Source organism: Arvicanthis niloticus, chromosome 4 (assembly GCF_011762505.2).
Source record: "Arvicanthis niloticus isolate mArvNil1 chromosome 4, mArvNil1.pat.X, whole genome shotgun sequence".
In the NCBI taxonomy this organism is placed as follows: domain Eukaryota; kingdom Metazoa; phylum Chordata; class Mammalia; order Rodentia; family Muridae; genus Arvicanthis; species Arvicanthis niloticus.
Genome location: NC_047661.1, coordinates 60,785,273 through 60,800,813, shown reverse-complemented (window position 1 = coordinate 60,800,813; position 15,541 = coordinate 60,785,273). Strand labels below are relative to the sequence as shown.

Here is a 15,541-nt window from a genome sequence, read left to right as displayed (position 1 = left end):
TCAAAGAAATTGAGGAGAACACAAGTAAACAGGTAGAAGCCTTTAAAGAGGAAACACAAAAATCCCTTAAAGAATTGCAAGAGATCACTGTCCTGGCCAGTAGGACATTAAACAGGGGTCTGGGGAGGTCACCTTGAAGAGAAGATGGGGGACAAGTGAACGCAAAGAAAGGCAATCTGTCTAAAGGCTGATCAAATTGCCATTTTTACTTTTTCACACAGGGGTTATATACACAACAAGGCAGGATGTGGGGAAGGGGATGACACAGGAGCATATGTGTTCAGGGGCAGTACAGACATCTTCCAGAACAGTATGTCAGCTGGGTGAAGGTTCAGGGGACAGAACACTACGACTCCACCTATGATTCACTTGTCCTAATCTAAGTTGGTACTATCTACCAAGGTCACCTATCTACAAGGTCTATGACTAGAGCCTGACAACTATCTACCAAAGCTGTTTGTTTACAATAGCTTCTAGCCATCTGTTCTAGTGTTTTTCCACAGAGACCCAAGACTTGTGCTAGCAGGCATACATGTTAGGCCTACTGCTGTCTTCAGGCCTATGGCTGATTCTAGTCCTTCAGCATATAGACAGAGATGCCCCTGACAGACCACAACCAAACAGATTGTAAGTTGCATTGACTGTATAATTTCCAATTATTTTAGTGTGTTGAAACCTGGCATGTTTGTTACAGGGGCCTATCAACCAGATTTTGTCTCACTGCCCTGAGTATTAGAAAACCTTGATTCTCTGAAAAAAGCTTGAAAGTGCTGGAAGAAGTGAGTTAGGCTTTAAGTAGAAGCAAGAGGGTAGCAGGCTTGATTATTGCTTGTATAACAGCTTTAATTCCATTAATTGCTAGCACCACTGCTTCTGCAATAGCATTGACACAAGGAGTTAAGACAACTATTTTTGTTAACCATCTAGCAAAAAAATGTTACTAATGTATTGAGTATATAAAGGATTTATATAGGTATCTGGGACAATGAATGATGCTCTATAACCCATTCACATTATCTGAAGGATGTTCAGGGTTCAAGAGTTAAGAGCCATCCCAAGTGTCATGACAAATATCATTGGAGTAGTGTTACTTTTGAAATTCACAATGATTGTCATTATAATTAGACAAAAGTTTAAAGACATGTAGGATATTTGGCATAATCCTAACACTTCTCTGGGTGTGTTAACTTTGCATGGTGAGATTATAAATTTAAAGAATGCTGCTCTGTTGAGCTTTGATGCTGCAGATAATGTTGATAAAATTATCCATGGCCTGAGATCAGTATTTCCATTTTGGTCAAACCTCAGGAATGGCATATATAGCTTGATCAGGCTAGCCTTCTTGTCCTGGGAATACTTTTATTCCTGCCCATTGTGTTAAAGCTTATCTTTAACAACATCAACATGTTGGCAGTCAAAGTACATGGCTTAAACCTGAAAATGGACCCTCAGACAGAGTTATTAAATTAACAGGCTGGCAAGATTCTGCACAAAGCCTTACCAACCTCAGATAGAAGTACATTGCCTTAGATAATGCATATTCCATGACAGGTAAGGAAGGCATTCTTGTCAGAATGACCTAAGACAGGCTTAGTCTTGTTAATGAAATAAAAAAGAGGGAGAGGTAGAGAGCCTTTGGGGCTGCTTGGCAAGAAGCTGACATGGGCCAAGGACAAGACAATGGGCTGCTTGGCAAGAATATGACATTGGCCAAGGACAAGGAAGTAGGCTTCAAGCAGGAATCTGACATTAGGCTAGAACGAAGAAGTAATTTCAGGTAGGAATCTAAATATTAGGCTAGAACAAAGAAGTAGGCTTTAGATGTGAAAATGACATTAAGCTAGTATAGTAGGCTCAGATGCTTTGGTCATCCTGATAAGCCTTTAGAAACAGTGATCACCGGAGTATTCACGTAACTGGGTTTAATGCCTTACTTTTTCTTTGACTATTTGTGTTTATTGCATTGCTTGTTCCTCGACTATTTGCATCTACTGTATTGCTAGACCCTTAACCTAGAACTGACCTTAATACATGCATGTAATCAAAATGGTACAAAAGCATAAAGGAAGAGTGGGTATAGGATAAGGGGTTCTAGGGAGGGGAAATGGGGAAAGGGGATGACATCTGTATTGTAAATAAATAAAATATCCAATAAAAAAGAAGCTTCCTCATTCACGATATCACACTCAACAACCATGTTACTGTAAGATGGTCATATTTGTAGAAAAATATTCAAAATTATGAGTGTACCTGTATTCACGTAAGATCATTAACTTTGTTCCTTAAGCTTTGGGCACAACCCCCCACCAATCTATCACAACACCTGGGTTCATTTTAACGAACAGCCTCCTCTTCTTTTATAATTGTTAGATTGTGGGGTGCAGAATGAAGGAACAAAAAGCAGGAAAGAGACAAAAGTCTAACCTCGGCAGACAAAACTGCATTTGTTAGGGCAGCAGCAAGGGGCATCACCTTTCCTCACAGGAAGGGAAGTGATGTGAAGGGGAGGCAACTCTCATGGGCTCTTATAGGAATGGGCAGGGTGCTTCGGGATAAGGAAGTCGATGGAGCCCTGAAGGGCTTCACATTTCACGTGCAGGGCAAGAAATTTGTGATCATCTTTTCTGTGTTTGGGGGATTGCTTCCTCAGGCAGAGAGAGCAGCGTACCTTGAGAAGTGTCTCCACAAGCAGCTCTCCCTGAGTTGTGGAAATGGCTGACCCATAACAGCCAAAGAACAGGAGCAAGGCCATTTAAGCAGCAGGACTTCTAGTTTCCTGAAATCTGGGCATGCTTTTTATAATACTTCAAATATGTGTGTTTTCATACATTTTAGCCGGAAAACTGAACTAGTTGTGGAAACTTTGAGCATAGGTCCAAATATGACTGGGTACGATCGAGTCTGTTTCATTACTCAGACTCTGCTGAGTAAAACTCAGGTTTTACTCAGTTTCAACACTCACTTCCTATTCCTTATATGATCTCGTCTCCAAATGTTCTGTGGTATACAATGTGTGTAGTAAGCCTTTACATCTTTATAAGCCTTTAAAATGCATGGTCATGCTTTGATACAATTTAAGGTGTGCTGTTCTAGTTAGTGAAGCCTTAAAACAAGGCAGCCATGACTTAGCAATGTAAATAATGATTGCTTCCTAGTTATAGCTGCCTTTGTGAACCAGAAAGCTGTGTGGAGCTGATGTTCCTCTCCCATAGGTTACAGGCCTATACATGAATTAGGGGACACATCTGCCCTTCCACACACAATGCTGGGCCACACTCACTTGGGTTCAAATCAGTTAGGCTTCCCTTAAGATTTGCTATCTGGTGGGCATGTGACTTCGAAGCCAGGCAGCCTGGGCTGCATACATAGGGAGATTTATATTTCAAGAAAAAGAGGGAGAGGGAGAGGGAGAGGGAGAGGGAGAGGGAGAGGGAGAGGGAGAGGGGGAGAGGGGGAGAGGGGGAGAGGGGGAGAGGGGGAGAGGGGGAGAGGGGGAGAGGGGGAGAGGGGGAGAGGGGGAGAGGGGGAGAGGGGGAGAGAGGGGGGAGAGGGAGAGGGGGAGAGGGAGAGGGAGAGGGGGAGGGGGAGGGGGAGGGGGAGGGAGAGGGAGAGGGAGAGGGAGGAGAGGGAGAGGGAGAGGGGGAGGGGGGGGGGGGAGGGGGAGGGAGAGGGAGAGGGAGAGGGAGGAGAGGGAGAGGGAGAGGGAGAGGGAGAAAGGAGGGAGAGGAGGGAGGGGGATGGAGAGGGAGAGGGAGGGAGAGGGAGAGGGAGAGGGAGAGGGAGAGGGAGAGGGAGAGGGAGAGGGAGAGGGAGAGGGAGAGGGAGAGGGAGAAAGGAGGGAGGGGGATGGAGAGGGAGAGGAGGGAGAGGGAGGGAGAGGAGGGAGGGGGATGGAGAGGGAGAGGAGGGAGAGGAGGGAGAGTAGGGAGAAGTGGGAGAGGAGAGAGAGTGTAAATCATGCCTTTAATCACTTCTCCCTACTCTCCCTCCTACATCCAGAGCACACAGTCTGACCTCAGCAGACAAAACTGCACTTATTAGGACAGCAGCAAGGGAAGTTGAATGAAGGGAAGGGAATTCCTGTGGGCTCTTATAGGATTGGGTAGGGTGCTTAAGTTTAAAAGGAAGTTGTTTCTGGTTTGTTTTTGTTTTTTGTTGTTTTTGTTTTTTTTTTTGTTTTGTTTTGTTTTTCGAGATAGGGTTTCTCTGTGTAGCCCTGGCTGTCCTGGAACTCACTCTGTAGACCAGGCTGGCCTCGAACTCAGAAATCTGCCTGCCTCTGCCTCCCAAGTGCTGGGATTAAAGGTGTGTGTCACCACCGCCCAGGAAGTTGTTTCTTAACTATGGGAATGGAAGCGAGAATAGTTAGGTACCATCAGGCAAAAACTAACTGGCACTACTGTGCAAAACCACTGTGTGTTTATGCTAAATCCCTTCTTAGATCTGTTACCCTAAGTGGATCTCTTATTGGGATGAATTTCAATTTTGCCATCTATAAAATTGAGAAGGAGGTGCAACTGTCCAGACACACTGAGGGTCATTGGAGACAGTATGAGCCAGGAGAATGAAAGGGCCCTGTTGTGCACAATGTCAACTGTACAACCAATGTCAGGAGCTGTGTTCCTTGCGCTCTACTACTCTAGGGATTCCGACCAGACGAAACCTGCATAGAAAGGTCAGAAATTAGAATTATCTTTCTGACATTAAGTTAGAAGCCAGCAAGAGAAGGAGATGATGAAACCACAGGAAACTGGTCCAGTTTGGTTCAGGAAGGCCAACTGCTATCCCACATCATGTAGTGCCACAAGCCTCTCCTTGAGCCCCGCTCCTTTATTTTAGCTCTTTTCTCCTAACAGCCTCCCCCATGGCCAGCGATGGTGCCCCTCAAAGATCCCTAACGTCCCTTCCCCCTCCCTTGCCCTCCTCCCCACCACCACCACTGTGCGGTGTGTCCCTCACGGTGCCGACCTCCGCCCGCGGTCCCCGCAGTTGTCCGCGGCGAGCCACGGCGCACGCTCGGGGGCGGAGCAGGCGCGTCAAGCTCGGCGGCGGCGGCGGTGGCTGTGTCGGCGGATGCGCGGGCGGCGGCGGGACTCGCGGGTCGCAGCTGCCTTTGCGCCCGCCACCTGCGCCGCCGTCACCTCGGCGGAGGGCTGCGGGGCGCGTGCGGTAAGGCCTGGCGGCGAGCTCCGCGCGGCGCGGGCTCCGGCTCTGCGCACTGCGGCGGGGCCGAGCGGGACGAGCTGGGGCCCGAGGCGGGCTCGGTGCAAGACGCAGTGTCCGATGCCCGCGGGGGACTGGGACGGGGTTTGGGGACCAGAAACGCGGAGGGCCCTGGGGTGCTGTGGGGAGTCTCACCTGGCCCTGCAGCGGCCAGCCACTCTGGAAAGCCACCGAGCCTTGGGGACAAGGGTCGAAGGAGCCCAGCTGTAGCGGCCAGCATCGCTCCAGGAGGACAGGGGGCTGCGAGCCAAGGGGTCAGCCCTACTGCAGTGCTGGGACTGTCATCCCCAGGGGTAGAGGTGGCTGCCGGTGAAGGACCTAGTGCTGTGCCCTTTGGGCCTGCTTTGGGGGTGTAGAGGATAAATATGGGGTAAACCTGAGAAGAGGGGGCGGGTAAAAACAGGACACTGGCGTTGCAGATACAAGAGTGGGATGAGAACTGGGTGTTTAGGTCTCAGATTGCAGAAAACAATTTTATGGTCTGAAAACGAAGCAAGCAGAAGAGGTTTTTTGTTTTTGTTTTTTTAAACTATTTTTGCTGTCAGTAAATGCTTGAGGGTTTGCTTTATTGTTTATTGTACTCTGGCAGGATATTCTCTTTTGGGCATAGGCAGTGATGTTAATTTGTAGGTGGGAACATTATCTGAAGCTCGCTTGAATTTTGTCTCCTTACTATTACTCAGAACTCTCTTTTTGATGCTGACTGGTACAGGAGTTCCCACATGAATGGAAAAACTAGCAAGCCAACTTACTGCATGGCATTTTCAGGGTACAAAGCGGCATGCAAATTTAGTGATATTTTACAAGCAGCGGCTTTAGAGTGTGGAGCTGTTTCGTGCCAATCTTCCTGTATCTGTTTGTTGCTTTACTTTGAATTAAGTCTGTTAGTAAAAGGCATAAAAATCCATACAACATAGATTTTAAAATTTGACATCAACTGTTCCAGCCAGAGTGAACCATTTTCACAGTGTGTTAAGTGTCCTTACAGGTATCTGTCCGAACCTATTTTGGAACACTCTCCAATTTAATGCCAAATTTTAATTTCATATAATCCCAGACTTGGAAATTGTGCATTCACCAATTGTTTATTACTGGAATCTTGTTTTCTCCTTATGTTTATTTGAACTTTCACCATGACTTTAAAGAGGCGTTGCTGCTATATAAAGGACACTTAAACGCTCAGTGATGTAGGGTTTGAGCTACGCTTGCCCGTTGGGTAGCCATGGTGAAGCTCCTTAAAGAGAAGTCACAGTTTTGTCACATGCTTTCTAAGTGTGAACACCTTCTCGTTTTCTCTTGTAGATTGAGCTGCCGAAACTTCCGTTTTCAAGATGAAGTTTTCATTGGCCATCTCCTTTTTTATTTTAATGTCCTTGTTGTTTGAAGACGCTTGTTCTAAAGAAAAGTCTTCCAAGAAAGGGAAAGGGAAAAAGAAGCAGTATTTGTGCCCATCGTACGTTCCTCACATCTTACTTATATCCTTCTGCAGAGCAATGTGGCTGCTTTTGTTAGAAAGCCAGACCGGTTATTAAAATGCCTGCCCACAACACGTTTTGTATCCAGTCATGCACGTATTGTGTCCTGGTTGCAGGACGTTGGAGTAGACAGAGGTTTGAAATGTGATGGTGGCTTCCTGGTGGTAAAGAAGGCATTGTACACACACCTTCACATATCAATTACAAAAGTGAAACAAGCTGTTATAGCTTTCTTTTGCCAGATACGCAACTTTAAGTGGATGCTGTGGGTCTAGGCTTTGAGCAAATACTAGTTCAAAAAGTAGATTTAAAAATAATCTGAAATGAGACTCATTAAGAACCAGATAAGTATTATCTTGAGGTCTTATTATATTTTCATTGGTATACATGGTGGAAGTAAATTTGCATGGTACATAACATTTATTCTGAAGTATTTTTTTTTTTTGTAAAGGACTTACAAAAAGAATTTAGTGTATCCCTCAAGAAGTGTGTGATAAAATATAGAATTACTTTTTGTTAAAAAATAAATAAATCCAGCTACAGTCTCCCAAAAGTCAAAGTTTATCAGCCTGGGATCTTTTCTAAGAAGGGTTAATATTACTGGTCAATAAAAGCTGAAAACATCCAACTGTTACAGCAGATAAACACTATATAATGACTTCTAAAGATTATAATGTGATTTTAGGTCATAACACAACACACGTAGTTTCTTTGCTGTTATAGGCCATTTTTCAGTTACTATTGTTGAGAAATTATATTGACCGCAGAGAACATTTTATTCCAGCATCATAACTTACATGTGAACCATTGAATTCTATAAATGTCTGTAAGAAACATAAAGTGTCTTTTAGGAAGAAACAGTTTGTAAATCAAGGATGTTAGACTGGATACATTGCAGTTGATACTTTAGAGATGTAAGAGACTTAAAAGTCTGAAGGCGGTGTCATGGAAACTAATGTCTAGCATTCAGTAAGTTTCATGTCATATCCAGAGGCATCTCCTAATTGTACCATTGACAGCCAACCTATTTAGCAGTCTTATAAGGATGAAATGTAGGCTAGCCTTGAATTATGTGTATGTATGCACTTCCTTGGCCTCTGCACCCTTGGGTCTCTGCTGAGGGGTGAGGGGCAGGCCCAGGTCTACCACGTGCTGACATCAGAACTCCTCCGTGTTACCATTTTTGTGCCTTAATCAGGAGGTCAGCCCTCGAGTTGATGTTGGGCCTTCTCCTCATGTGAAAGACACATTTTTCAAGTTCTAAATATTCTTTGTTGATACAAGCTGGTATATGCCTTGTAGTTGTGGCAGCTAGGTGTAGTGAGGGTGGGGTCAGGCTATTGTGGGCCAGTCATGTTGTTTTTCCAAGTTAGTGATGTTCTGGTTATTACCTTCCAGTCAAGCCCCTACCATACTTCCTGTATCAAAAGTCATTTTGTTTAAACACCACAACAGCACACCCCATCGCCTCCATTTGCCTTACAGTGGTAGCTAGAGGATACTTGCACATCTTCATGAGTGCACTTGTCCAAAGTATAAAAATGGTCAATATATATGGGGTCTCTAGTTATTTAAAACAGATTTTTAAAAGTGAGTTAAGATAATAAAGTTTTTCTTGGAGACTGTGAAAATTATGAAGTTTCATAAGGTACCATCTGTACCCGTTGAGTTCTTGTTACAGTACTTCATATGTTATATAATGAGTTGAAAATCCATCTTTGCTAGTTTCTACCATAGTCTTACATTTATTTTACATCTTTATGAGGCTAAGTAAAGTTTCACTGATAATTGTAGTAACCTGATCAAACATTCTACCTTATCAACATGTAACTAGGGCTGAGATGTTATGTTAACTCAGCAGGTCAATGTGCTCTGCTGAGTTTGATCACTGGAACCCATACATTGGAAGGAGAGAAGCAGTTTCTACAGAGGTCCCCTGACAACCACATGCTTGCTGTGACACATGCACATTCGTACATGATCATTAAAGTAAATAGACAGAAAGACAGACATACAGATAAATTTTCCCTGGTAAATTACACTTGTATATTTTTGTGTTGGATTCATTTTATAAATAATTATCTCTTGCCATAGGAATATAATTCTATCGTCTCAGCACTTGGTAGGAGGACTGGGAGTTCGAAGCCATTCTGGTTTATACAGTGAGACCTAACCTAAAAAAGCAGAACTGAAGTAAAATAAATGAAATCAGCTTTAATGCTAAGAACTTAAGAAATTCAGAAGTGGTTTCTCTGGCTGGAATTTGGTCTATTATATGAAAGTGCTCTAAAAACTCAGGTTAGAATCTCAGCCATAAAATGTGCTGTAAAGTAATCTTGCATGGTTATTTGTAGTTTAAAAATCTAAACTATTTACTTTGTGTAAATTTATTAGGTGTATTGATTAACAGAGTTGTGATTAGAAATCTCAGAAATTGAGGGTAGAAAATGAATACTTAATATCATGAGATTCTTGCCTGGCAAGCTTTTGTTTATTTGAACACTTCAGGAGTGACTTTGATAAGCCATGGGAGCCTACCCAGTGTATTTGTAGTGAACAAGAATTAACTAGTTTTGTTTTTCCACCAGAACAGTAGTTTTATTCCTCCTCTGTTATGAGAGTGCACATATTAAAATACAGGACAGGGGCCAGAGAGATGGCTCTGTGTGAGTTTTCTTTTCTGCTGGTAAGATTTCCCCTAAACCCATGCATATAGCTACACTTACCCACTATACATATAACATAACATAAATTCCCCAGACTTCATGTCTAGTTCAGGGCTGGGTAGAGGGTAACACCCACCATCCTGACTGTCCCATGGTGGCCCAAAGCTCAACTCAACATGTGGAAAGTACTCTCAGAACTCCCCACACTACTCCTAACACAGTGGCAAAGGTGCCAACAAATGACCACACCACCTCTGCCATCCTCGGATTGCTCTTGACCTATCCTTTCTATATCAGCATCTAAATTCAGCAGGCATCAAGACTCAGAAGCTCAGCAGCTTTTCTTTAGCACCTCTGGAGTGTCTTTACTCTCACCTCTTTACAAGCATTGTCTGAATTATCTTTCTTACAATCTCTAATACAGCTTGTTTTAACTACACCACCATTTCTTCTTATTATTATTCTTTTTTTCATGGCTATTTCTGCTCCACACTGACTCTAGAGTATTTGTTGTTGTTTTGTTTCTGTTTTGTTATGGTTTTGTTTTAGTATTTTCCCCTTACATTTTGGTTCTAATGAAGTCATTCCAATATTGAGATGCCTTGCAGGAATTCCATGGCTTTTTGGATATGGCTGTCATTTCTTGTCTCTACACAGAAGATTCTTGATGGCTAGAGTCCAACATCTTCATCAGTATCCTCTCCATTCCAGTCTGTGGCTCACTGAGTGCACACCTGCTCTCTCTTTCCCATCTCCACCAGGGTTCTTCTCAATAGTTAAAGCACCAGTGCTCTCTGGCTATGTTAGTTAAATCCCTCCTCAAGGTTCTTGCTCGGAATTCACAGCAATAACTATCACTTGCTCACTACTAAGCCTCAGTCTGTCTGCCTAGAAATTTACAAACATTGTTGCATGCATCCTCTTCATTCAGCATTTGTTTTTAAATTATTCAATCCTTTCTTACATTCCAGTTTTCATCTGCCTGGTCCAACCCCCTACCCTGAGAGATCTCCATCACATACCTCTTCCTCTTCCCCCCACCCCAAGTATCCAAGAGGATATTCCCAACCCCCCAACCCCAACCCACCCAACCTTTCCACTCCCTGGAGCCTCAAGTCTCTATAGGGTTAGGTGCATCTTCTCTCACTGAGGCCAGATCAGGCAATACTTTGCCGTATGTATCAGGGGTCTTATATAAGCTGGTATATGCTGCCTGGGTTGGTGGCTTAGTGTCTGAGATATCTTGGGGGTCCAGGTTAGTTCAAACTACTTGTCTTCCCATGGGGCTGCCTTCCTCTTCAGCTTCTTCCAGCTTTTCCCCAGTTCAACCACAGGGGTCCCTGGCTTTCTTCCATTGGTTGGGTGTTAGTATCTGCATCTGACTCTTTTAGCTGCTTGTTGGGTCTCTCAGAGGGCAGCCAGGCTAGGCTCCTGTTTAGAAGCACCCCACAGCGTCTGTAACTGTGTCAGGCACCTGAGCCTCCCCCTTAGCTGGATCCCAGTCTGGGCCTGTCACTGGATCTCCTTTCTCTCGGGCTCTTCTCCACTTTTGTTCCTGCAGTTCCGTCAGACAGGAACGATTCTGGGTTAGAGCTTTGGACTGTGGGATGGCAACTCCATCCCTCCACTTGATGTCCTGTCCCTTCACTGGAGGTGGACTCTACAAGTTCCCCTTCCCCATTGTAGAGCACTTCATTCAAGGTCCCTTTGAGCCTGAGAGTCTCTCACCTCCATGGTCTCCAGTACATTCTAGAGGGTCTCCCCCACCTTCTACCTCCTGAGGTTATCTGCTTCCATTCTTTCTGCCAGCCCTCAGGACTTTATTCCTGTTTTTCCCCAATACTTGATCATGTTCTCCCCCTTCTTCTCTCTGTCCCATCTCGACCCTCCATCCCTCTGCCCATGGTGATTGCTTTCTTCTCTCTCCCAAGTGGGACTGAGGTATCCTCACTTGGGCCCTTTGGCTTGTTAACCTTCTTGAGTTCTGTGGATTGTATCCTGGGCATTCAGTACTTTTTGGCTAATATGCACTTATTAGTGAGTACATACCATGCATGTCCTTTTGGGTCTGTGTTACCTCACTCAAGATGGTATTTTCTAGTCCTATCCATTTGACTGCAAAACTCAGGATGCCCTTGTTCTTAATAGCTGAGTAGTATTCCATTGTGTAAATGAACCACATTTTCTGTATTCATTTTTCTATTGTGGGACATCTGGGTTGTTTCCAGCTTCTGGCTGGACACACACAAGGACACTATGAACATAGTGGAACATGTGCCCCTGTGGTATCATGGTAGGGCATCTTTTGGGTATATACCCAAGAATGGTATACCTGGGTCTTCAGGAAGATCTATTTCCAATTTTCTGAAGAACCTCCAGATTTCCAGAGTGCCTGTACCAGTTTGCAATCCCAGCAGTAATGGAGGAGTGTTCTTTCTCCATATCCTCATCAACATGTGCTGTCACCTGAGTTTTTGATCTTAGCCATACTGATTTGTGTGAGGTAGAATCTCAGGGTCATTTTGATTTATAGTTTCCTGACCATCAAAGACTTTGAACATTTCTTTAAGTGCTTCTCAGCTATTCGAGATTCTTCTGTTGTGAATTTTTTGTTTCCTTTTATTGCCCCTCTTTTGATTGGGTTGTTTGGTTTTTTGGTGGTTAGCTTCTTGAGTTTTTTATATATATATTTTGGATATTAGCCCTCTATTGGATGTGGGATTAGTGAAGATTTTTTTTCCCAATCTGTAGGTTGCTGAACTGTCAGTTCCATAATGAAGTCAAAATCAACCCAAATATAAAACCATGACCTTTACTGAGAAACATGTGCGTGTGCGTGTGCGTGTGCATGTGCACGTGTGCGTGTGCATATGTGTGTGTATGTGCGAATTGTGCTATGATATAGTGAAGCAATCCCATTCTCTTTTCTCATTTTGGCAATCAGATTTTGACAGCTTCTCCATTTGTACAACCCTCTTCTTGACTTCTATGGTCATGATTGTTCCTGGAGCTTCTCCAGCTCTTTGTAAACTCATGAGAGAACCATACTTACTTGACTCATTACCAGGGAACAACAGAATGCCTGGCACAAAATATACATCAGGTGAAAATTTCTTTAATAAGTGAAGGAAAATCTATATGCCTTTGTCTGTTTCTTACTGCTTCTATTATGTTTGGATTCACTTGTTATGGTCTCAGCATATGGACAACTAGATTTATTCACAACTAGGCTAATAAGTGGAATATTTTTACCCTGGGTTATGTTTGGCAGGAGTAGAATTTTGGCTTCATCATATTCAACATTTTATCAGTGATTAAATGAAAATATTAGAGAAAATAAAAACTTACAAACTGAAATTTGTAACATTGGAAAATGTAATGTGAGATAGAATTGGGATCCAGTGTAACCCTGAATTAAGAGAAGATAAGAATTGCATATTGAATATTATATGAAATATATATATATGGATGCAATATATGTATATACTGCATATACAGTATATACATGTAGTACATGTATATTTATATTCATAAATACATATATGTATAAATACAGTGTGTATATATATGTGTTAGACTTAACCATATATACATATGAATATATATATCCATATACATATATGCATATGCATGTATATGTATATTGATGGCAGGGCAAGTGAAGTGGGCCTGTCTTGCAGGAGTATAGAGTGGCTGACCAGAATGAATACTTGGATGAATATAAATGGAATATACAATGATATACAGATAGGAAAATGTCTTAATGAAACTCATTTTTAATGATAATAGTCACAAAATAAAAGTAAAGTGATAGACAAAGGTGTAATGAGATAGGAAAATTGGTTCACTTACTATTTGTCCAAGTATGATTAATAGAATATTTGGAAAATGTTTGATAATGTCATCATATTGATACAAACGAATGTTTATGTATATATGTATAGTGTTTTATTTAGATGTTTAAAGCGAAGTTTATGGGCATTTCTGCACTGTTTTACACAGTATTCCCAGAACAGGGAAATAATAGTAGAAGCAATTAAGATATTCTCATACTAGAAAGTGCTAAAGGAACTGAGATAATTGAAAGTTGTTTGCAAGTATTTGAACATCTGTGATGTAAATAAGAAACTAGACTTTACTGCCTGGCATCAGTTTAAAGCCAGGCTAATGAATAAAGGCTATATGGAGTGAGACTTTTGGCTTCAACTTAAGAAGTTTTGACTAAAGATCAGATGAAATATAATTGACTGTATCAGGGCTGGGGCAGGTATTATAGCCACTCTGGCATGGGAAATGTGTTTGACTGGCCCATGTTAAGAGATTAAAAATTGAATAGCTAGGAGCCTGGGTTTTGTGTAGCTTCTGAGCCTCATCTTGCCTTCTTAACCCATTTAGCCCCTGCACATGATTGGCACAGCCTGCCTGCTCCCAGGGTATTGCTGGGTACACTCAGGTGCTCAGTTCTGCTATCAGCAAGGTCTGGTATCGGGATGCAGCGGGAGTGCCACCATCTTGTGAAACACTCTGTGTTCTCAGAGTTTTGGTCTAAGTGTTTTTTGGTTTTTTGTTTTTCTTTCTTTTTCTTTTTTTTCTTTTCTGTTTTTTCAAAATCTTTCTTCTTTTTCTGGCCAGTAATATGTCTTCCCTCTGAGGAGTTTTACATGAAGTACTGATTGAGGTAACTCTTGTTGTACAGGTGTGCAATCAGGTCAGCCTGCATTTACCATATCCTCTAAGTGTTCTCAAATCCTTGACACTCTAGTGTTAAAATCATGACATAAGTAACTCAGGTTTACTTTTGCTCTTGTGCCCACACTAGAAAAGAATGGGAGTTATTTCTTTAATTCTGATCATAACCTAAATTATTACGTATAAGTATAAATGCACTTGATGCCTTCTCTGAGAATTTTGTCTCTTTTACCATTTAATGCTAGAATATATGCACGTCAGTTGTAGATATTGGTGAGAGGTAAATTTACAAGGAAAAACAAAAGCCATCGTGTCTATGCAAATTATTATGGTATTCATTAATCTCTCTACTTTCTTTTATCTAGTTCTCACTAGCAGACTAGATGGATCTTAGTTCCAGTTGAGGTTGTGTTTAGTTGTACTTGTAGAATGTACAAGTTGAAAAAGTTGGCCAAAGATGAGAGGCTGACTGAAAAGATCTGACTCATGTAAAACGTGGGTGCACATGGGGATTGTCTGTCCTGTCATTATTCTACACTTGGACCAGTTTTTTTTTCTTTCTTCTTCTTCTAGTGTTTGGTTACATATTTTCATACTATCTATTTTGCAATTTCTCTTTGCTGGCATACTGTTATTTTGCAATCTCTTGAATTAATGATCTTGTCCTTCCAAATATAATTCTTCAGCATTTAAAATTGGCATCCCCATTACTCCAGTCAGTCAGGCGTGAAGCTGAAATGGGAGCTGCACCTTTTGTTTCAAATGATCTCCTCTATTCAGGTTTCATTTCAGTGCATCTCCTCTTACCAGCGTTGTCAACAGATCTGTCATGGTATTTTCCCAGTGACTCGCCTTATTGTTATATGTCTCAGCATACTGTTCTCATTCTCTTCTTGATAGTCTTACAGTCAGCAATACAATTTCCAGCACATTTTCTTTAATCCAAGATTTTAAGAGACTTTCAAATTTATATTCCAGACTTTGGGTGCAGCTACAATCTTGTTTTAGAAAGGTTGATCTGCTCCATTTTCTAACCTTTCCTTGCTGCTATTATTATTATTATTATTATTACATTTAGAAACATAACTTTCTGTTTATCCAGATTTTGCCAGTTCTTCAGGACTTAGCTGAGCAAATACTGCTTTGTCCTAACAGAATTTTTAAATAGTCAGCAGCTTCGGTCGGGAGTGGGAATTCTGTGAAGTAACAGCATTCTATAGAAGGGTGACTAGTTAATGTCTTGGAAACTGATTAAAATTCAGCTTTTGGAAAAAAAAGTATCCATCTTCTGATTTACTCACCTACAATACTGTGCTAAATGCCTGTTGCTATAATTTTCAAGAGTTAAAATTATGTGGAAGTTTATTTACAGGGTCTCAATTGGTGCTTGCTTGGTTGTAAATGTCTATTGTATTTTCTTGGATTTGTTTTAATGCAGTTTGTTTTCATTAAAGAGTAGAAAACTAAATAACTTATGATTAAGTCTTT

At 42.0% G+C, this 15,541-nt stretch overlaps 1 protein-coding gene across 10 annotated transcripts in view; it reads left to right on the top strand.

Moving 5' to 3' along the window:
- Glrb (glycine receptor beta) overlaps positions 1–15,541 on the top strand; it is a 99,349-nt gene that overhangs the window by 20,393 nt on the left and 63,415 nt on the right. For 5 of the 10 annotated variants that reach the window (XM_076932570.1, XM_076932569.1, XM_076932568.1 and 2 more), the window contains one exon: positions 6,526–6,676. The exons of 2 other annotated variants lie outside the window; for them this stretch is intronic. In XM_076932570.1, the coding sequence (XP_076788685.1) occupies positions 6,555–6,676 (122 nt within the window). In that variant the 5' untranslated portion in view covers positions 6,526–6,554. Of the gene's footprint in view, positions 1–5,023; positions 5,170–6,525; positions 6,677–15,541 lie in introns of those variants that run through there. 3 more of the 10 variants (XM_034500539.2, XM_076932566.1, XM_034500540.2) reach the window with 2 other exon arrangements.